Source organism: Aedes albopictus, chromosome 3, assembly GCF_035046485.1.
Source record: "Aedes albopictus strain Foshan chromosome 3, AalbF5, whole genome shotgun sequence".
In the NCBI taxonomy this organism is placed as follows: domain Eukaryota; kingdom Metazoa; phylum Arthropoda; class Insecta; order Diptera; family Culicidae; genus Aedes; species Aedes albopictus.
Window position 1 is genome coordinate 379526280 of NC_085138.1, and position 23205 is coordinate 379549484.

General features: G+C 37.8%; 1 protein-coding gene, 1 long non-coding RNA gene and 1 other non-coding gene across 3 annotated transcripts in view; 1 reads left to right on the top strand and 2 right to left on the bottom strand.

Annotated features, from left to right (window-relative positions):
* Positions 1–23205, bottom strand: part of LOC134291829 (uncharacterized) — a 444222-nt gene that overhangs the window by 143537 nt on the left and 277480 nt on the right. The gene's annotated exons all lie outside the window — the stretch shown is intronic.
* LOC134291826 (uncharacterized) lies at positions 2837–5246 on the top strand. The gene is made up of 2 exons (XM_062860079.1): positions 2837–4017; positions 4248–5246. Exons 1-2 carry the CDS (start codon positions 3687–3689, stop codon positions 4886–4888), a joined length of 972 nt encoding a protein of 323 aa, XP_062716063.1. The 5' UTR covers positions 2837–3686; the 3' UTR covers positions 4889–5246.
* Positions 14250–14321, bottom strand: Trnad-auc (transfer RNA aspartic acid (anticodon AUC)). The gene has a single exon. It is a non-coding gene; the product is annotated as a tRNA-Asp (tRNA).

Below are 23205 nucleotides of genomic sequence, written 5' to 3' on the forward strand. Positions count from 1 at the left end.
GGACCCCCTGTCTAAACCCAAGTAGCATTTTAAGTTTTGTTCGGCTCTATAAGAGATCTTCATGACCAATTTTATAAAACTTACAATAGAATTATATATCAAAACCTCTTGATAACCTCTTCAAGAGCATCTTCCGGCTAAGTGGACCACTCTCGGACAGGTTTTGCACACCGCTTTAGGAATAGCAATAAAACCGTTTTAAAACCTAGTTGAAAAATTCTCCATTCTCGAAAAGAGGGTATGATGGTTGTTGTTATTTTTTTTTCAACAAAAAATAAAAAGCACAAGATGCAGAGAAGCTTCTTCGATGGTTTGTAAAGTTCAGGAGGATACATCATTCTTAAATAGAAAGCGATCATTTCAAAGTAATATCCCTTTCGTGACGAACCAGCACAATTGTGTTGTTGAGCAACAACTGTTTTGTGTAACTTTTTCAACTGTTTAGTCTTTGGTTTTCCTGATGTAAATTATTTTGATGATTGAGCCATAATTTATACTTGCATGTGTACAAACAAACTTTTGTTTATGTTCTGTGTAAAATTTACCACAACAAGTTAAACAAAAAGTGAGCAAAAATGGTAAAACATGAAAAAGTTTTATCTGTCGCAAATTTTTAATTTTCGATTTATCTAGGTGGACAAGGCTAGGAATCGAAAGACAAGGAGTAGTTCTAGCAAATGCCAAAGAAAAAGTGTTGATATATTAAAAAGTCTGAGAGTTCTGGAGAGTCAAATTTGAGCAATTTGTATGGAAATTTCACTTTTTTTAGCTCCGTCACGAAAGGGATATGTTAGAAGTTATTGTGTTGATAGGCTTAAACGCATTCAATTTTACCGTGAGCATTGGGTTTGCACAAACATAAAACTAATGCGCTTCGAAAATGGTGAATATTATCATCTTAAATGAAAAAAAAAATGTTAATTTAGTAAAACTATCTTGGATCACAAGAAAACTCAGCTGAGAGAGTTTATTTATGTGAGCATGTTATGGAAAAGGCGGCAAACTAATAATTTATTGCAAATTTGTGCAAAATAAACTATTTTTCATTCACGTAAGCTAATTCTTCAATATGGCGACCACAATAAAACGAGAGCAAGTTTACTTTTATGATGACCGCAATAATCCGAGCAATGTCGTGGTTTCTGCTTTTCCACCAACAGATGTCGATACTAATCGAACGGATCGCCATCTGTTGAGAGTTTGAACAGTTTTATTGTGGTAATAATGAATGTCAGCAGGTTTACATATCCGAAAGTTTTGTTAATCTTAGAATCTGGCTTTATGGATATCTTTAAGAATACTTTAAAACATTTTATCAATGGTTTTTTATAAAACTAATCATAAAACTGTGAGTTTTAATTATTGCTGTAATATAACCTCAATAAAAATCAAACAAAACCAATCAGCAATGTAATTGTTACTTGGGAATGATCCCACATCGAAGATTTTTCCTCCGCTATATTTTGTTTTCAGTTCACCTAGTGGTGATGGTGCCTTTCTCATCGACAGCGTTCGGAATGCTCACTCATTCTCAAGAAAATGAGATATGTACTCATGATGTTTCCGTCCACGTAAGTCGTAGTCCTGAATCCTAAGAATACTTTATTTGTAAAAGCAAGAACTTTATCCAAGCCATCATCGAGTTGGAAAACTTATTGATGGCATATATACCGCATTTAGTTCACCACTGGACTGCGAACTGCGACTTCATAAGTGCGAAAACGTACATAAAAGTGCGCGATTGCATCAAATCAGGTTGATGTCTTCGGCGCACTATTTCTATCAATCTATGGTGAACAAGTGCTCTGAAGACATCGAGTTGATTTGATGCAATCGCGCACTTTTATTAGCGTTTTCGCACTCGTGAAAACTAGTGCGATAGTCCAGTGGTGAACTAAATGCGCTATATTTCCGACGTTTTGTTCAACGTATAGGCAGAGCTGAAAAATATCAGACCTCTTAGTTGACTGCTTGACCACCTTTATTATTACTGGATTATTACAATATAACTTATTTCATAAATAAAAATTACTTTACAGTCTTCGATAAACTTTTTTCTGCACACTTTAGGCTACATTTTATTATCATTGGTGCAATTTTTCATACTGAATCTAATTCAAATTTGAACCATATCACAGAGTGCGAGGAGCAACCAGTCGGATCAAAATTTTGCCCTGTAATTTTAGATGCAAAAGGGGATTGGAAACTTTGTTCGAGGTTGATGCGATTAAATTTCATTTTTTCCATGCAACCCCCATTCTACTGTATATCTACACCTCAGGAATTTAAAAATGTGTGATTTGATGAGCCTGCTTCAGTATTGCCAAGATTTTGTTCTCTTACACATATTTATCGCTTGCATTGTTTATTTTCACTGTTTTTTACCACTTCCTGTGCACGCTATGTATGTACATCGGGTTTCTTTCCACCAAACATCAGTATTTAAGCTATATTTTCATTTACAGAAGGTTTTAAAATATTCTCTCGGTGAAAATTTTTCCATACATTTTGTATGGGAGCGAAATTGGCCGAAAATGAGACTTTCATGTAAATGCGTATGAAAAACAGCTAAAAAGATGTAAGAATCAAAATTTCCCCGATAAAATATTTTAAAACCTTCTGGAAACGAATATATAGTTTGAATACTGATGTTTGGTGGAAAGAAACCCGATGTACATTCAATTTTTATAATCTGCTGGTTCAGACATAGCGTGTGTGAGATACCCGGAACCGGTTCCAAGACTGTACCTTTTATCTCAAATATGATCTGAGACTAGTTTTTTGCTAACTGATCAACAGGTTTTCTGAAAAGCCGCAAATTGATGTGCATGCGACGAATTTCGCCCCAAATCGTATTCGGAGTTGGCAGCACCCTCTCAGATTACAATGAAACTTTCTGGGTATGTACACCAAGACTAGATAAGCCACTTTGCATACTTAGTTTCTTCAAAATTTATCTGGACTGACTTTTGAAAAGGGCTAAACTTTTTTTATGGATTTTTTAAAAATGTTTTTAATCAAAAAAATGACTACTCCTACAAAAAAGTGTTGTATGGGTGATTATCACAAAATAAGTCAAATTTTAAGAAAAAAATACTGAAAAAATCCAAAATGAGCCCTACACTGAAAAAAATCATTTCTAAAAATTCAAAGTTGATTTAAAAAAAACACCATTTTTGATTTTGATGAAATTTTGTCTCAAGACAGGTAATTATGTTCCCTACCAACCGTCCATACATCACAAGATGGGCACTTTTAAGGAAAAAAAGTTTTTCTAACAAAAACTTTTTTATGTCCAAATTATTATTTTTTCAGTGTCTTTTTTTTTTAAACAAACTAAACCAGTGAAGGTTATCTAGTAATCTCAAAATGCAATGAAACTTATTGTGTCATATGCGACAATGCAATGCACCCATATTCACGCAGCAGCACTCTAGAAGTACGAAACAATATACAATTAGAACACGCATTTCATACGTGCTGCTGTAATTTCTACCCAAACGTTTCTATCCCATGTTCTTACCTAATATTAGGTATGGCTATTTATTAGATTCGAACTACCTAATCGAAAAAAAAAAACAAATCAAGAGTTGTACCTAAAGCAAATATGAACAAAACAAGAAAATGAATCGGTATCATTCAACGTGTTACTTCTCTTTGGTTATTAAAGGCAGTTCTGAAAAGTAATGGATCAATCGTATAAATCAAAATTCAACAAATTCAAGTGCAGTGCAAAAATAAACAATCCAAAGTGCAACCGTCATAATCTACGGGGCATGTCATTAAGATTGATAGATAAAATTCATTCCATGGGATATACACATGAAATCGACGAATCGATGAGTATTTGTGAGTCATGTCGTGGATTGATAAGTCACAACAGAAGCCCGAATACGAAAAAACGCCGATCGGATGGAAACGACGAAACTATGCAACCATCATTTAGTGGGCAGCAACATCATGATGTTCCAGAACCAGAACCGTCAACGAGTGGTCAACAAATCGAAAATGAGCTGGGTAAGTAAGCCTTCAACGTGTTAGCTTCTTTTATATAACTCATTTTGCAGCTCGTTGCAAAACTACATTTTTCAGTATTCTTCGTATTTATCCAACCCGGCAAGCCTCGTTGGATAAATGTACTACTTGTGCGAAAAAAAATCATTTTTGCAACTCGTTGCATAAATAACTATCATTAACTTTCCACTGCATTCATTATTATATTGTTAACCTTAACTTTTATCTTACAGATATGGTACCATCTATTCCATCATTGGAGTCAATTCCGTCAACTGATCAACTACAGGGTCCCCATAATATTGAGAAGTTTAATACCATTGCTGAAACATTGAGTTTATCGCCAATCTCATCTAGAAACATGAGAAGTATGGAATATCGCATAAACAAATCATTGCCGATTACGAAAGCAGTTCGAAAAAATATCTTCGGAATAGATTCAACGGATGTTGGCAAAGTGGAGGCGTATGACGAGATAATTATGCAGTTAAAGGATAAGTTCAATCACCCTACAACTGACAGAAGCGAACAGATTAAAATACTATCTGTACTTCCTAAGTCTTGGTCGGTAAATAAAATCACAAGAGAGTTTAATGCACCAATGTATATGGCGAGGCAGGTGAAGGATCTTGTTTATGAACAGGGTATTCTTTGTACCACCGAAAAAAGAAGGGGGCATGGTATTGATGACGATACAAAACAAATAGTAAGAGAATTTTTTGATGATAATGATATCAGCAGGCCAATGCCAGGAACAAATGATTTTGTTTCTGAGGTTCGAAATGGAAAAAAAACAACAAGTTCAAAAACGACTTTTGATGATGTCGCTCAAAGAGGCTTATATGATTTTTGTAGATACCGTCGTTGGGGGTGAGAATGGGTCAAAAAATGATACTCAAAGATTGTTTGTTAAATAACAAATAAAAATGAAGTCGGAATAACTTTTTATTTGGTATGTATACTCTTCTATGTGGTAATGATAGTTTAGCAAGAAAGTATCACGTTATATGAATTTCTTACTAAACTACAAATGATTGAAAATTGACCCAATCTCACCCCTTAGAGGGGGTGAGAATGGGTCAAAGTATTCGAAATCGCCTAACTGAGAATATAAGTTAATTTTATTGATCATATCTAGTAAACCTACTTAAAACACAATGTTATCATAGCGAATAAATATTTAGGTAATATTAAAAGATGATTAATCCACCTAAAAGGCTTAATACAACCGAAAAAATGATTGAAATTTGATAAAATAACGTTTGTATTGTTTCGCCATTTTTAGCCATCATAATCATCCTCACTTAGACTTTCAACCTTCATGAGAGGAAGGGGGATTACAATGAGGGAGGGCGCATTGAAAGATTGATTGTAAAAAAAAAAAAACATGATAGTTTTAGTATACTGCATAAGAAATATTGAACCAAACCCTCCATTATGAACTCTTATGTACATGATCAGTGGCCTCTATATTGCTAAAGCAAATCACTCCATCTCGAGATAGAGGAACGCTATTAAGTCTATTTTGTGAGCTTACGATAAAGCAGTACTTTGAAGATTAGCTGATGATTAGAGGAGCTGTCCAAATGCATGGGTGTATTGCTATATATGATTTTTGGCGCTAATCGTATTAACACACTCGTTTGACACTTCTCGACATATTTTCGAAAGAAAGCGTGCTTTTATGAAGATACGGTAAACATGGCACCACTCTAACGTCAAATGGGGACTGGATAACAAGTTGAATTTTTAGTAAAGTTATGTGCACTCGATAACTTGCTTGACCCAATCTCACCCCCATTCCTCATATTTAGACATAGGGTCAAAAATATTGAATTTTTAAATAAAAAGAGCAATGACATCCCGCTTTTTTTCATTTCATCAACCAGGTAATACCTACAGCTAATCACTTATTAGAAAATATATGGTTAGGTACTTGTGTTAAACATTACGAAGGAGAAAATTTTTCAGAGTGATTTACTAGTAGTTTCATCGTATAAGTTTAGCCACAAATTTAACAAAAAAACGATTATTGCTAAACATCTTATTCTGCATCATGACGTGTAAAAACATCTCCTCTTTGAAATAATGTAAAGTTTTCAATATAAATTAGCCATAGTTGATGAGCTATTTCAAATTTTATGTTTCTCCGTTTTGACCCAATCTCACCCCCCAGACCCATTGTCACCCCCATCGACGGTATGTACAAAACTGTGAATATTGGTTTCACAATATTTACACAGTTGCGACCAAAGCATTGTATTTTACTTGATTCTACTGGTATACATAATATATGCATATGTACTATTCATGAAAATGTAAATTTAATGTTAAACAGTATAAGAATTGTGTCACAAGATGAAATAATACAAAAAATGCTTTGCGATATTTCCACCAGAACAGATAATTGCTTTTTCCGTGCTTGTGAAAAGTGTGCTTGTAATGAACACATTGAAGAGGAACTTACATTGACATTAGAATCAAATGACAACGAAGAGATTATATTTCAGCAGTGGTTGAATACTGATCGCTGTAATTTAGAAACGATTATTAAACCTGTTGATGAATTTGTTCCGTATCTTGTTGATAAAATTGACAAACTTATAACACACGACTTTATTCATAAACAACAATCATCATTTCTCAGAAATAAAAAAGATACATTAAAGGATGATGAAATTCTTGCGATTTGTGATTTCTCTGAAAACTATTCATTCATAATTCAAAACGCTGCTCAAGGATATCATTGGAACAACTCGCAAGCAACAATACACCCATTTGAAATTTACTATATGAAAGATAATAAACTTGTAAATGTTAGCTGATAATGATATCGGAAGTAATGGCTCACGATACAGTTGCGGTCCAGTTGTTCATCTCAAAAATGATAGATTTTATGAAACAATTAACGAACTTTTCTAAAATTTATTTTATGTCTGATGGGGCAGCATCACAATACAAAAATAAGAAGAACTTTGCTAGTCTATGTAGATTCCAGTCAAAGCATGCATTAAGAGCAGAATGGCATTTTTTTTGCAACGTCCCACGGTAAAGGTCCATGTGATGCTATTGGTGGCACTCTCAAGCGAATGGCAAAGAGAGCAAGTCTTGCTCGAGATTATGGAAATACCATAACAACTCCACGAGAGTTATATAACTGGGCAGTTATACAGACAGATAAAAATATAACTAAATTAAATTTCTGTTACGTATCCACTGAAAAGTACATTAAAATGTCAGAAAACCCTTCCAAATGATTGAATAAATAACACAAAATCTCCTAGAAAATTGAGTTTCATTGGATTCTGGGATTGTTATGGCCTTCACTGGTTTTATTGTTGATAACAAAATACACTGAAAAAAAAATCATTCGAACAAGAAAAAGTTTTTGTTAGAAAAACTTTTTTTTCCTTTAAAGTGCCCATCTTGTGATGTATGGACGGTTGGTAGGGAACATAATTACCTGTCTTGAGACAAAATTTCATCAAAATCAAAAATGGTGTTTTTTTTTAAATCAACTTTGAATTTTTAGAAATAATTTTTTTTTCAGTGTAGGGCTCATTTTGGATTTTTTTCAGTATTTTTTCTTAAAATTTGACTTATTTTGTGATAATCACCCATACAACACTTTTTTGTAGGAGTAGTCATTTTTTTGATTAAAAACATTTTTAAAAAATCCATAAAAAAAGTTTAGCCATTTTCAAAAGTCAGTCGAGAAAAAAAAATAGAAAAATGAGTATGCAAAGTGGCTTATCTGGGCAAGGTCTACACACCAAGAAAGTTTCGTTGTAATCTGAGAGGGTGTTCTGCCAACATTTGTTCGAGTTGGCGCGAAATCCGTCATGCATGGATTTGATTCATTTTACATTTTGGTAATCCTGGTGACTATTTTCTTGAAAGCCATTAGGGTTCGTTCAAACATTACGTAACGCTGAGGGGTGAGGGAGGGAGTCTAGCACTATGTTACGCTCCATACAAAATTTCTCATATAAAAATTGTTACGTGGGGGAGGGAGGGGGTCTAAAATTGTCAAATTTTGCGTTACGTAATATTTGAATGAACCCTTATGCATTTGACCACTTCCAGCGGGATACCCTTAACCTGTTCCGGAATACTACAGGTTTTCTCATATATGGTCCATTTTCTTGCTAACCGTTCATCAGGTAATCTAAAGAGTCGCGATTTGATGTGTCGCATGCATGGGTTAGGTTCACTTTTATATTTGACAACTTCCGGCAGGACATCCGGAACCGGTTCCAGAACACTATCGGTACACACTCAAAACAGATTCGCGGGCTCGGCAAAATCGCGCACAGCCGTCTGCTCAGCAAAATCTTTATCTGGTATCTCAGCAAAAAGTGACGATTGTTAGCTGATTCTCAGCAAAACGATTGCCGACTATCAGCAATGAACTGTCAAAATTGCCGAGATCCCGGCAAAATGATTGTTTGCTGATTGCTCGGCTGTGCGAATCTCGGCAAAAGTTTGAAAAAATGCTGAAATCCCGGCAATCTGAATTAAGTGTGTAGTCTCTGTTGTGATCTAATGCTATTTTCCTGCTTATCGTTCACCAGGTTATCGAAAATGCCACTATTTGATGTGTCTCATGCATAGGTTTGGTCTGGGTTTGGGTTCACTTTAATATTTGACCACATCCGGCGAGACACCCGGAACCGGTTCCGGAACACTGCCGTTAGTCTCTGCTGTGGCCTAAGGCTATTGATCTGCTTACCGTTCTTCAGGTTGTTGAAAAAGCTGCTATTTAGTGTGTCGCATGCATGGGTTTGGTTCCCATCTACATTTGACCACTTCCGGCGGGGCACACGGAACCGGTTCCGAAATACTACTGGTTTACCTAAATATGGTCTGATTCCATTTTATTACTTGTCATTCATCAGATTATCCAAAGAGCCGCGATTCAATGTGTCGCATGCATGGGTTTGGTCTAGGGTTTGGTTCAATTTTATATTTGGCTACTTCCGGCGGGGCACCCGGAATCGGTTCCGGAACACTACCGGTAGTCTCTGCTGGATCAAAGGCTATTTTCCTGCCCACTGTTCATCAGGTTATTGTAAAAGCCGTTATTTGATGTGTCGCATGCATGGATTTGGTTCACTTTTATATTTTGCCACCTCCGGCGGGACATCCGGAACCGATTCCGGAATATTACCGGTTCAGATATGGCCTAAGACTAATTTTCTGCTTACTGTTCGTCACGTTATCGAAAAAGCCGCAGTCTGATGTGCCGCATGCATGGTTTTGTAGCATTTTCATATCTACCCCTTGCTGGGGTACCGGTCCGGAACACCTATATGGCCATAACCATTTTCAGTAGGAAACAATGGGACCAAATTCGGCGTCTAATGAATCGTCGGTCATTAAAATCGGTTGAGGTTTACTGCCAAAAAGTGATGTGAGTTTTTTTGTACACACACATACTCACACACACACACGCGCACACACAGACATCGCTTCAATTCGTCGAGCTGAGTTGATTGGACCCTCCAGGCCTTCTATCAAAAAGTCATTTTTGGAGTGAACATATAGCCTTTCCAGTACACTTAGTGTATGAGAAAGGCAAAACGTTTGCTCGGTAATCACACATTTGCAATGAGGTTGGCATGTGACAAATAACATTCTGCAAAACGATCATTCAAGTATCATCGAATAGCTGCCATCAAGTTTCGCTCACTTGACACTCTATGAGCTATGGCTAGTGCAGAGGTGTACAATCTCGATTTACCCTCGTGAAGAGCGGTGGTGGGGCTCGAGTGTGCCAATTTGTCGCACCCTCCTCTGTAATGGTCGCACTTGTTTTCTTTACAGCAGAACAGAGAGTGGCAAATAAGTGAACAAATGTTCGATTCTCGAAATTACATTGAAGTGTTCTGGGCGTACTTATCTTATGTACTTATGTTACACTGATGTCGGGCTTAAATTGATCATTCGACTATCAATCAAGCTAATTTCGCAATTTTGCTGGAGGATTAATCGTTTGAAGTGGGTACTTGAAACCAAACTCGTTGAGTTGGTTTTCGTCATAGGGTAGCTTTTTCTCAATTTTTCCTTCATACTCTGTACCCTACTAAATGAAAGCAAATGCAGTTAGAGTACCAATTTTGCAGTTAGTTTTTATGAACCCTCAAATTAGCGAAAATTATTCATTTGGTAAAAAGTATTAGTTTAGTTGAAATGATTTCAGTTATAGAAATACCGAACCATCTCCGGGCTGGGTTTATACCTATATTTTAATAGTTTCTCCATCACCAACATAATTTATTATTACAGGACTTCACCCTGCCCTACGCGCAGTCAGCGGTTGTCCCGGGACAAAGGGAATCGTTAGCAACTCTGTTAGCGACCCTCACCCTCCCTATTAATGGTAGGTATGGCACAGGCACGGTTCACGCACTGTGACGATGCTGGTTATGGCAGCCCGGGTTCACAACAACTATAAATAAATAACCAAACAAACGATAACAGGCAATTACGCACGTCGGTAAGTATGTGCGTACACGTGTTCAAATTGTGTGTGTGTCCACGCGTTAGTTTGCTCTCCCTCATGATTGTAATTAATTTTGTAAAATAATGTGCCATAAAATGATTACCGCTTTTTTTTTCGTTTGTACCGATCCGAATGCGGAGGATGTGCCAGGATTAACCGACCAGCATAAATACAGTTTTCTGCTGGGGCTTTCCATCACCAAGCAAATAAAATCCACACCTTCCTTCAACCGGGAGACGAGGGAAAAATCGCGTTAAGCCGCTTTCGTTTGGACGTTTTTTTTTTCGTTCGCTTAATTCCTACCAAGATATGACCGAACATAATGTAATTTAAGTGCGCGTAAAACTGCGGGAACGGGAGAGTCCACGGACATAAATTTCACTTAAAACTAGCAAAGGTTCGATGACCGATTGAGTTTGATGACCAGTACAACTTGAGTCCAAGGGACGACTGTTGTACTTAATAATTCATTTTTGTTAGTGTCGAAGAAAAATGAATGAGTTAAACTATCACAGATAAAAATAATGAGACTTACACGTCATGTAAACTTCATTCTAGTCATGTAAACATAATGTTATGATTATTTACATGCTATTTCATGTAAATTTGCGCTATATGTCATGTAACAACTCAGAGTCATGCTGAATTACATGACATATAATGGAAATATACATGATATTTTATGGTTTTTACATGATATGTCATGTAAACTTCTGTGATATCCCACGCTCCAATCATGTGCATCATATGTCACAGAATTTTACACTCTTTTTTCGATCTGTGTAAAATTGGTTCATTCGTCATTCACCTCATGAGGCAGAGTTAATTATAATGCAGAAATAAAACAAAGCACACAATACTGTTACCAGCATCAAGTGTTTCCGTTGCTCATAGAATTACTACTTACCAGAAGCTGCAATGAACTATTTTGCGAAACGACAACAGTGTTGAAACGACATTGATTATGATGATGAACATGGGCGTGGTAGTTGAATACCTGTAAGTAAAAGAAAATCGAGTTAAATATTGTTCCTTTTATTATTATTTGTATTGGCGTTACGCCCCTACAAAGGCAAAGTTATTACCCGAGAGCTTCCTCTGCCAATCACCATTTTACATATGTTTATCGGGTGGCAGGTACGAAGATATTCGATGCCCAAGGAAGTCAAGAAAATTTCCATTACGAAAAGTTCCAGGACTGACCGGGAATTGAACCCGTCGCCCTCAGCATGGTCATGCTGAATACCCACACCTATATAGCTGTGGCTATAATACCTTTTACGTGATTCCAACTATGTGTTTACATCGTATGGCAGATACGTGTTATAACCTCGTCGTCAGTGTATCGTACTTGATATTGATGACTTAAAAGGAAAGTCTTCGGTGTACCAATCCGTGAGGTCAATTAATGATTTTTTGCCTATCTCGTTCACTAAGTGTACTGGAAAGGCTATATGTTCACTCCAAAAACGACTTTTTGATAGAAAGCTCGGAGGGTTGAATCACATATACCAATCGACTCAGCTCGACGAATTGAGGTGATGTATGTGTGTGTGTATGTGTGTGTGTATGTGTGTATGTGTGTGCGTATGTGTGTGTGTGGACAAAAAAACTCACATCACTTTTTTGAACTAAACCTCAACCGATTTTAATGACCGATGGTTCATTCGACGCGGAATGTGGTCCCATTGTTTCCTATTGAAAATGCATCGGATCGGTCCAGCCGTTCCGGAGTTATGGCCATTTAGGTGTTCCGGACCGGTACCCCAGGAAGGGGCCAGATATGAAAACGCTACAAACCCATCCATGCGACACATCAAACTACGGCATTTTCGATAACTCGATGAACGGTAAGTAGAAAAATGGTCTCAGACCATATATGAACCGGTAGTGTTCCGGAACCGGTTCCGAGTGTCCCGCCGGAAGTGGCCAAACATAAAAGTGCACTAAACCCATGCATGTGGCATATCAAACCGCAGCTTTTTCGATACCCTGATGAACAGTTATCGGAACCGGTTCCACATGTCCCGCTGGAGGTGGCCAAGTATAAAAGTTAACCAAACCCATGCATGCGACATATCAAATTGTGGCTTTATTTACATCCTGATGAAAGGTAAGCAGGAAAATATTCTTAGACCATATTTGAACCGGTTGTGTTCCGGAACCGGTTCCAGGTGTCCCGCCGGAAGTGGCCAAATAAAAAAATGAACTAAAACCATGCATGTGACATATCTGTATCTGAACCGGTAGTGATCCGGAATCAGTTCCGGGTGTCTCGCCGGAAATGGCCAAGCAAAAAAGTGAACCAAACTCATGCGACAAATCAAATCGCGGATTTTTAGGTATCTTGATTTGGCAAAAAAAAAAGTTTCCGGCCATATTTGGAACAACCAGTAGTATTCTTCATCGATTAAGGGTGCCCCATCGAAAGTGGTCAAATTTAAAGGAGAACCAACCCCATAAATAGCTGTTTTGGTAACCTGATGAACGGTTAACAAGAGAAACAATCATAGCATCATAGACCACACTTTGGAAAACCAATACTGTGCCGAAACCGGATCTAGGTGCTCCGCCGGAAGAGGTCAAATGTAGAACGGAACCAAACGCATGCACACCGCGCATTAAATATCGGCTTTTTCGATGACGCGCAGAATGGCAGCAAGAAAAGTTTCAGGCCACTTTAAGACTACCGGTAGTGTACCGGAACCACTTTCGAGTGTCTCGCCGGAACTGGCGAAATGCACAAATAAGTGTTTGACAGTACATAAAATAGCAGCTTTTTTGAATACACGATGATCGATTCGTAAGAACATAGCCTCAGTCCATATTTTAGACAACCGGTAGTGTCCCGAAACCAGTTATGGGTGTCCCACTGGAAGTGATCAAATGTAAAAGTGATCTATACCCACCCATGCATGAGATAAATCAAATCGTGTTTTTTTTGGGTAACCTTATGAACGTTTGCAATGAAATAGTCTCAGACTATATTTGGGAGACCCGGTGTGCTCCGGAACCTGTTCCGGTACCGCATCGAAAGTAACCAAATGTACCATGCAACATATTACATCACGGCTTTTTGAATAACCCGAGGGACGGTTAACTAGAAAATAGGCTCAAACCATATTACAGACTACCGGTAGGGTTGCACAACCAGCGTTTGGTGCTTCTCCGGAAGTACGAAAGTAAATAAAATCAATGCAAGCGATAAATATGTGTAAGAGAACAAAATCTTACAAATTAAACCCACATACAAACAGACGTCGCACTATACTCACTGCCTATCGCTCTTGTTTTCAACGGTCAATAAGATATAGCCCAAATGTTCAGAAAAAAATTTTGTGATCGTGTAAGGAGTTATAACTTAGCTTGTTGGTATCGTCTTGATATTGATCAGCCTCCAATGTTAGTGAAGGTGCTCAACAAAGTGTTCAAGCAGTCAACTGAGAAGTCTGATATTGTTCAGCCCTGCTTATACGTTGAACATAACGTCGGACTATGTGCAATCAATAAGTTTTAAGTCAATTCTAAGATGTCTTTGATAAAATGCTTGCTTTTCTATAAAAATATTCGGATTCAGAAACACTTTGACTTACGTTGCCGGAAAGATTGTGAGAACATGTTCGACGAGAAAGGCACTATCACCACTAGGTGGATTAATTTGGGTTTTTAATGAACTCAACATATACATGAAAAGATGGATAAATTATTAGTGGAATTCCGACAAAATCCACAGCTCAGGTGAGACTTGAACTCACAACCCTTATTCGATAGACAAGCGCTTTTCCAGCTAAGCTACCGAGCCAAGCTAGTAAGTCCAGAAAGCTATGAAACGCACAAAAATGAAAGTGATGTGACTAATGTATCTCCCATTTAGCGATGCCCGTTGTGGAGAGAAATCAGCGCTTTAGCTACCGACTTTTTATATTTTGTAAAAATTATTTTAACTTGTCGTCTTAATATCGAGTAAGTTTGTAATTGTCCAAAAAAAAGAAAATTTCGTAATAATTGAAATAAATTTTAGGCCCTGAAGAAGGCCCCATCCCGGGTCGAAACGTAGGCGAAGATAACCAAGAAGGCGACGCAAAATTCATGACTGAGAAGCCGAAACCCACGTAATACCAGATTCCATTCGAACTCCCCATCGTTACGGCCAGTACTATCGCTGCTAATCAGGATCACTGAAATGGCCATAACTCCGGAACGCCTTAATCGATCCGGATCATTTTTAATGGCAAACAATGCGGAACTGTTCAACATTTGGATAATGTTCAACAAATGGCAAATCAATCATTGATATTGTCTATGAAAATGCGGAATCACAAAGCTGGACAGAATCCTTCGCTAAGCCGTTCACTCGAATACGCAAATCATTCACGAGAACTGTTATTACCAATTCAACTTGCAGTTCGTCCACATGACATTGTGCTGAATTCTAAAATAAACTCAAAAAACCAATTCCAAGCTTATGCACCACTTTCCAGGAAAAAGTCATGTCAATAAATTTAGCCGCACAGAAAAACCACCTACAATGCGCAATTCCCGTCCCTGATTGCTCTTCCCGCAACATCGCGAAGCCGCCTTTCAGTTCTAATCCGCTGACTGTGCTTTCACTCGACCCTCGCCATACAGAACAATTGTCCAATCTGCAAACAAGCTGCTTGTTTGTATCCCCTCTGAGAGGATCAAGCACTGACTTCTGCGTGTACCCAGCGATGCAGCGCGTGGTCATCGATTGTTGTTGGCTCGACGAAGCATTAGTCGAGATTGTTCCACCAAAACACCTACACTATTTCGCACCACTTGTCACTATGTTGACCCATGTTTTAGCACTCTTACTCTGACCCCCCCTCGCCAAAAACCCAAAAATGTGAATCACAGAAAATATGGTGTGAATAAACCAAAATCAGCACTGTGCTGCTGAACTTTGCCACGCACCGCACCGCACTCGTCGCCTTTTGGGATTCCCTTTGATCCGGCCCCTAAATGACAGCAATTTGTATCATGCCACAGTTTAAATTAACAGCTTTGAGACCTTCCTGTTCCCATCAGCCCGAAATCCCTTCCAGCCCCCGTCCCAGACCGGCCCCGAGCGCCGAAACCAATTCCGAACAGTCAGTGTGATAACTAAATTATTTTTCTACTGTGACCCCATCACAGAGCACAATTCTGCTCCATTGCCAGTCAGCCGGGCCGGACATTAGTCGCCGGGTTTCGGGTAGATTTTGCGGGTTGTGTCAACATTTTGCTAGGAAAGTCGAAATTTGGTTCGGCCAACCCGAATTTGTGTCAGCCAGCACACTCACTGACTGCTGTGGGCTTCGACGAAATCATTGGAACTTTGACCCCCATTGGTTCCCTTTGTCCCCCAAAGCGATAACGCAACCAGTCTGATTTATTTCAACACGGCCGAAATTCCACATCGCAAGGGTCGTTATCCTGTTTAGGCTTTTTGTTGCACCTCTGGCTAGGCTAGGTGCACATTGAAACAATTTTAATTAATTCAATTTCTGGCGTGATGGCTGCGGCCAAAAATACCCCCATAAATGGATTTATGGTGCAAATTTGCATTCTTTTGGGCTTTCGCTGGAAGCGATTTGCTGAGTTGTCAGCGGAATTTGGGTGGCGATGGGTGCGCGACTAACGCGGGTTTGATGACAGAACCGTCGTGACCGACATTGTTGAAAATCCAAATGTTGATTTTGCAGAACGGTTACTGCAATGTACCAATAAGCATGAAGCATGATCAAATGCATTACGAAACAATCAAAGTATTTTCAAACTTTTTGCCTTTCTCGTATAAACGAATGAGTTTGTGGGAAGTTATCAAGCCGGTTTCATCGACGGCCGGTCGACAACGGACCAGATCTTACGGCATATCCTCCAGAAATGACGTGAATACTAGGTCCCAACGCACCACCTGTTCATCGACTTCAAAGCGGCATACGATAGTATCGACCGCGCAGAGCTATGGAGAATCATGGACGAAAACGGCTTTCCTGGGAAGTTGACTAGACTGATTAAAGCAACGATGGACGGTGTGCAAAACTGCGTAAGGGTTTCGGGTGAACTAACCAGTTCATTCGAATCTCGCCGGGGACTGAGACAAGGTGACGGACTCTCATGCCTACTATTCAACATCGCTCTGGAAGGTGTGATGCGACGAGCCAGGCTCAACAGCCGGGGAACGATGGACATTATCGCTAGAATATTTGGAACGGTGGCAGAGCTGTACACCTGCCTGAAACGCGAAGCAGCAAAAGTTGGACTGGTGGTGAATGCCTCAAAAACAAAGTACATGCTGGTTGGCGGATCCAAACACGACCGGATCCGTCTGGGTAGTAATGTTACGATAGACGGGGATACTTTCGAGGGGTTGGAGGCATCCGTCTACTTCGGATCCTTACTGACGGCTGACAAGAACGTGAGCCGTGAAATTCGGAGGCGCATCCAGGGTTCCAGAAGAAACTGCGGTCGAAAAAGATTCACCCACGCACCAAATGCACCATGTACAAAACGTTAATAAAACCGGGTGTCCTCTACGGGCACGAGACATGGACCATGCTCGAGGAGGACCTGCAAGCACTCGGAGTTTTCGAACGACGCGTGCTAAGGGCGATCTTCGGCGGCGTGCAGGAGAACGGTGTGCGGCAGAGAAGGATGTACCACGAGCTCGCTGAACTTTACGGCGAACCCAACATCCAGAAGGAGGCCAAAGCCGGAAGGATATGGTGGGCAGGGCATGTTGCAAGAATGCCGAACAACAACCCTGCAAAGTTGGTGTTTGCTACTCATCATCCCATTGGCCGATTTTTCGGAATATAGCTCGAATCGGACCGGAATTTTACCACATTGTTTGCTATTGAAAATTACCTTGATCGGTCAAGGTGTTCCGGAGTTATGGTCATTTCAGTGATCCGGATCAGCACTGGTAGCACTGCGGCGATTTTTGTAACCTTTAGCATGGTTGACGAATTTGGTGCGGACATCAATACCGGAGACCAGAAATTTTCATGATGCCAGCTCAAAATCCAAGATGGCTGCTCCAAATTCAAGATGGTGGCTGTTTATTGGTGCTTTAGGCTGTAAAGCCATGCAGTATGTTTATATTTGCTATGAGAAAGAAGTCTGGAGTCCAAAAAAGGTAACCAAAATATCCAAGACCCTTGAAGACCGCAAAGCGATCCGATGCTTGTGAAAATAGTTATAACCAACGCCGGACCGCATGCATGTGTTTATGTTTTAACATGTAAAGTAATAACAATAGCAACAAAATCCTACTGTTTCGCCAAACAATGTCAACGCTATAACTTTTTTCATAAGCATTAGAACACTTTGCGGTCTTCGACAAAGTTTTTCAGGACACCCTAGGCTATGTTTTCACTTTGTCGGTTACATGGTTTTAGAAAAATTCGAGCTTGTTTTGAGAGAAATGCAATAAAGTGTGTTTTCCCTTGTAAAACCCCATACAAACTTCAAACGCGATGGCAAAACGTAGACATAACCGATCGTGCTCAAATTTTGCACACTTGTTTGGGTCCTGAAATGGGATCAAAATAGCTTTGATCTGATGGGAACCATTGAATTTTTCGTTTTTCCATATAAACGATGACCCACTCTTATTCCACGCAGTTTGATAATACTTATGGAGCATTCATCTATTTTCTATGGTGTAATTTCAATTTTTCAATTTTTCAGAAATATTCAATTTTCTATGGGTACAATTTTATTTTTTTATGGAGCATTTGCATTTTTCTATGGAGCATTTGTATTTTATTATGAAGCATTTCAGTATTATTGATTGGTACAAAATTTCACTTCTAATGAGAAAAATTCATGTTTTACCGGTACATTTTTTATAAAGTATGGAACGATTTCAATTTTTTATGGGTAACATTGCACCTTTCCATGGAACATATGTCCATTCCTTATGGAGCGCTTTTTGATTTTGTATGGAGCGTTTCTATTTGTTTATGGGTGCAATAAATAGGCTGCAGCATTAAAAAGGTGCATAAATTAAACATGTATAAAAATAACATGCATAAAAAGAGGTTTTAGTGTATAGGAAAGATGTCTGGACTCCGAAAATGGTGACCAGAATATCCAAGACGGTAGACTAAAATCCAAGATGGCGTCTCAAAATTCAAGATGACGGCTGTCTAATGGAAACTAAGGCTTTAAAATCATGAAATATGTATATATGGGATATGTATAAGATGTGTGGTCCTGAGTCTAAAAATGTCGACCGGAATATCCAATCTGGCAACTCAAAATTCAAGATAGCGGTTGTTTATTGGAGTTGAAGGCTCAAAAACCATGCAACAGGGGTGTATCTGGTATGAGGAAGAAGTCTGGATTCCAAAAATCGTCAGAATATCCAAGATGGCGGGCTTAAGTCCAAAATGGCAGCTCAAAGTTTAAGATAACAGCTCTTTCCTAAGAGTTTGAGGCTTAAACATCAAAAGCAAGATAAACGATATGATTTCTGGTGCCATAAAATCCAGTTAAACGTATGAAAGTATTCATCAACATGTCAAATGAGTTCTGTTGAAATCGGGGTTTGAAGAAAATTGAAAAAGAAAACCCTGAGAATTCTTTAAGAATGTATTCCTTCTCCTCGTCAATGACCTCCAGGAGCACCGCTAGAGATTCCTTAAGAAATTCTTTAAGCGTTTACCAAAATTTTTCAAGAATTTTTGTAGAAAAAAGATTCTTTGAGGATTTCTGAGAATGGTTTCAGCGACAATTGTTTCAAAAAATCCTCCAGGTGTCCCTTTGGTATGCATTCTCACCCATGAATTTGAGCATTTCTCCAGGGATTTCTCTAAGAATTGTTTGAGTTTCCAGAAATATTCAAAGGGTTTTCTTCAGGAGTTTCTGAAGAAATTTCTTGAAAGAAACATTCTGAGAGCATTCTTCCCGAAATATTATCAGAATTTCCTTTTTTGGAATTGTCTCGAAATTGTCTCCAAAGATTTCTTCAAACGATGCAATTCTTGATATTTTTTTTATAGAGACTGAGAGTTCTTTTGATAGAAATTTCTTAAGAGGTTCGTTCGAGTGTTACTACATATTATCAGATATACTATTATATATTTATTCATCAGTTCCTTAAGAAACAAGAACGAACGCCTTAGAATTAAATAAAAATATCAAAAAAAATTCTTCTATGAATATTTGCAGTGGGTTCTCCAGTTCTTCTTGGTATTCATTCAATAATTCCTTCGACAGTTAATTTTTCAGTTTTTTTTCTGTTACTGCTGTATTTTTTTGCAGAATTTTTCCAGATAGTACTTTGAAGATTCTTGTATACTAATTCCTTACAAAAATCATCAAAAAATAATTGAGAAATTTCTTCAGGAACTCCGAAAGTAGCTTCGCCTGCAATTTTGTGCACATTTTTTAAATTTTATCATTAGAAACTCATCTACAGATATCTACAGTAGTCACTTTTGAAATTCTCAAGTATTTTTTACTTGAAACTAAACATGAATCTTCTGTAGGTATTCTTTCAGACATTCATCCAGATCTAACTTCAAAACTTTTTTCCAGAAAATGTTTAAGAACTGTTTCTGACAAGCCCCAAAGGTATAGCTTCTAATGGTTTCCTTCAGGGATTCTTTCTGATATTCTTTCATCAATCATTTATGCATTTTTTTTGAGAAATTTCTGTAAAAGTTCCTGGAGGAATATCTGAAACAATTCTTGCAGGTACCCCCGATGGAAAGATATTTCTGGCAGAACCGCCGGAGTAATGTCTAAAAAATCCTTTAGAAGTTTTGGAAGATTTTACGAAGGCCACTCTGCAGGTTTTTTAAGCTTAGATATATTTCATGAGCTCCATGAAAACTTTTCAGAAAAAGTCTGAATAAATTCCTAAATTCTGAAAAAGTCTCTGAAAATATTTTTGAACGAGTCCGATCAGGAATTTCTGAAAAAATCTCCAGTATAATACACGTTGATATCTCAAAAAGTAATTACTTTTGAATGAATCTCTGGAAAACTACCTGAAGAAATCTCAGGAAAATTCTTGAAAGAATCCCAGGAGGAATTTCTGTAGATCTTCATGGGTAAACTTTTTTTTTGAGGGTTTTAAGAAAATCTCCTGAAGAAATCTTTTGATAAAGAGGATTTCCTGAAAGAATTTCTGAAGAAATCTGCGTACGCATTTCTAAAAGAGTTCCTGCAGACATTTCTGGAAAAACGCTTAGATTAACTTCTGTAAAAATCCCTCAAAAACACTCTTGAGGTGTTCCCAAACAAGTTTCTGAGGAAATTCAAAGGAAATATTTCTGAATAAACTTCTTGAAGAGCTCGTGGAGAAATGCATAGAGTTATCTTGAGAAGAAATGTCTGAGAAATTTGTGGGGAATTACATGGAGGCATATCCAGAGGAAATCCTGAAGGAGCTCCTGTCTAAACCATTGAAAGTTATTATACAATAATCTCTGGAGGAGTTCCTGCAGTATTTAATCGATGATTCCATGAAGTAATATCAGCACACATTTCTGCAGCAATTTTCATTCAAATCTTAAATGTAGTTTGTGAACAAATCTGTGGTTTTCTTCTTTAAAAAAATACCCATTCGAATTTCTGAAGAAGCCCCTGGAAGATTTTCATTGAATGAATTAGAAAAGAATCCTGGAGAAGTTTACGAGGTTTTCTTAAACGCATCTCAAGAAAAATTTCAAAAGTATTTTCTGGTGGAATATTAGAAACAATCTATGGAAATCTTCCCAAAAGAGTTCTTAATGGAAATTTATTGGAGTTTCGTTTAGGAAGATGTGAACAAAGCGCTGGAGAAGTATCCTTAAAAATCCCTGGAATAATTTCGTAAGACATCGCTGATGGAGTTTCTGAAAGAAACCTTGAAAAAAAAAGTAGTAGATGTCTTAAAGGTGTTCTTCATCACGGTGGTGCAGATGGCCGAATTGAAAGATTTCCATTCTGGGTGAGGAATCTCCAGAGATATTTCTAGGTCTCAAGAAGAATTCTTGAAGCATCTTAACTTAAGATTTTCTGAAGAAATCCGTGGATGATTTCCTGAACGAGTTCTCGAGCGGACTTCTAAAAGAATCTATGAAGGATCTTCTGAATAACCTTTTTCTAGTGGAATTCTTGGACATATTTCAGAAGGATCTTCTAGAAGAAATTCTGAAAGAAATTAAGAAGGATTTTGTTACTGAACCCATAAAAGATGTTTTGAAAGAACTTTAAAAGACTTAAGATTTTCTTAAGGGAATGCCTGGAGAAATTTCTAAAGAAATCCATAGAGTGAAATCAGGAAGAATCCAAGAATTCATGCTGTAGTTTTTGGAGAACTTCCGATGGAACTTTAAAAAAAAATCGATAGGAATTTCCAGTCTTAATAACCGGAGAAGTCTTCGGAGGCATTTCTAGAAAAAGTTTCATAAAAACTCCCAGAAGAATTATCTGATAATCTTGCACGAGAGTTTTTTCCAATAATTTTCGAAACAATTTCTCAGAAAATTTTCTTAAGATTTCCTGATGAAATTTCCTGAGGAATTTTCAAAGGAACGTTACAATGTATTTCTGAAGGGCATTTTGGAGATTTTTTGGAAGATCTTCCATAAGAATTACTACAGGGAATTTTGAGCATAATTCTTAGAGAGACTTTTGTGCACATTCCGCCCGGGAAACTTCCAGAAAGAATCCAAAAAAAACTTCTGACACAATTCCCAGTGGAGCTTTTGAAACAATATCCGGAGGAACTTCTGGAAGAATTTACAGCGAAATTCTGAGAAGATTATCAGGAAACTTTTGAAAAATTCTCGTACCTATTTCTGGAAGAATTTCTCGAGGAACTTCTGAAAGACTACCCGTAGAATTTCCGTGACAACTCAAGGTACAGCATTTGAATAATTTTTTGCTGGTTATTTCTGTTCGAAATTCACTCACTTTGTGGTGCTCTTGTGCCTATGAGCTAAATGCTTGATTACCTATTGTATATCACGCGTGTTGGAAAAATTACTCAGGCAAATGAATGCGTTTAAAAAGAATAAAAAATCGAATCTGAAATTCGCCACAACGTGGCGCTTTTGTGTTTCAGAACTATCAGTGTTCTCGGCAATTTATTTTTAAATTTTTTCAGTAATTAATTTGGAAATTCGTGTAGTAATAGCTTTGGGAATATCTTCAAAAATTTCATGAGAAATCTCGTTGAAAACAGTCACAAATGCTGTTTTGAAAATTGATTCAACTGTCTCAACTGTTGTTTTAAAATTGATTATTTTGGTAAAAAATGATTTGTTTTACAATTTCTTAAAAAACCTCTTCGAACTTCCTTCGCCAACTTTCTTTTAATTTTTTTAGATAATTCGTTTGGAAAGTTTTTTAACTAAATCTTGTAGGAAATGATTCGGCAATGGCATTTGGAATTTCAGAAATATCTTCTAGAATTTCTACTTCAATTTTTTAGGGAATTCCTTCTGAAATTTCTTGCTGGCTTCCTATGGATAATCCAACGGCAATTAGTTTGGGAAGTTTTTTAACACTCATCTGGAAACTCCTTCACCCATTTCCACGAGAGTTGATTGGGCTACTCTAACGGCATTTTCTTTGGAAATTGAATCGAGAAAATTTCCTGTGATTTTTCCATGAAATTTCTTTTGGCAGAGTATTTTGGAAATTACTTCAGCAATTTCCATTTGATTTGATCCAACAGTACC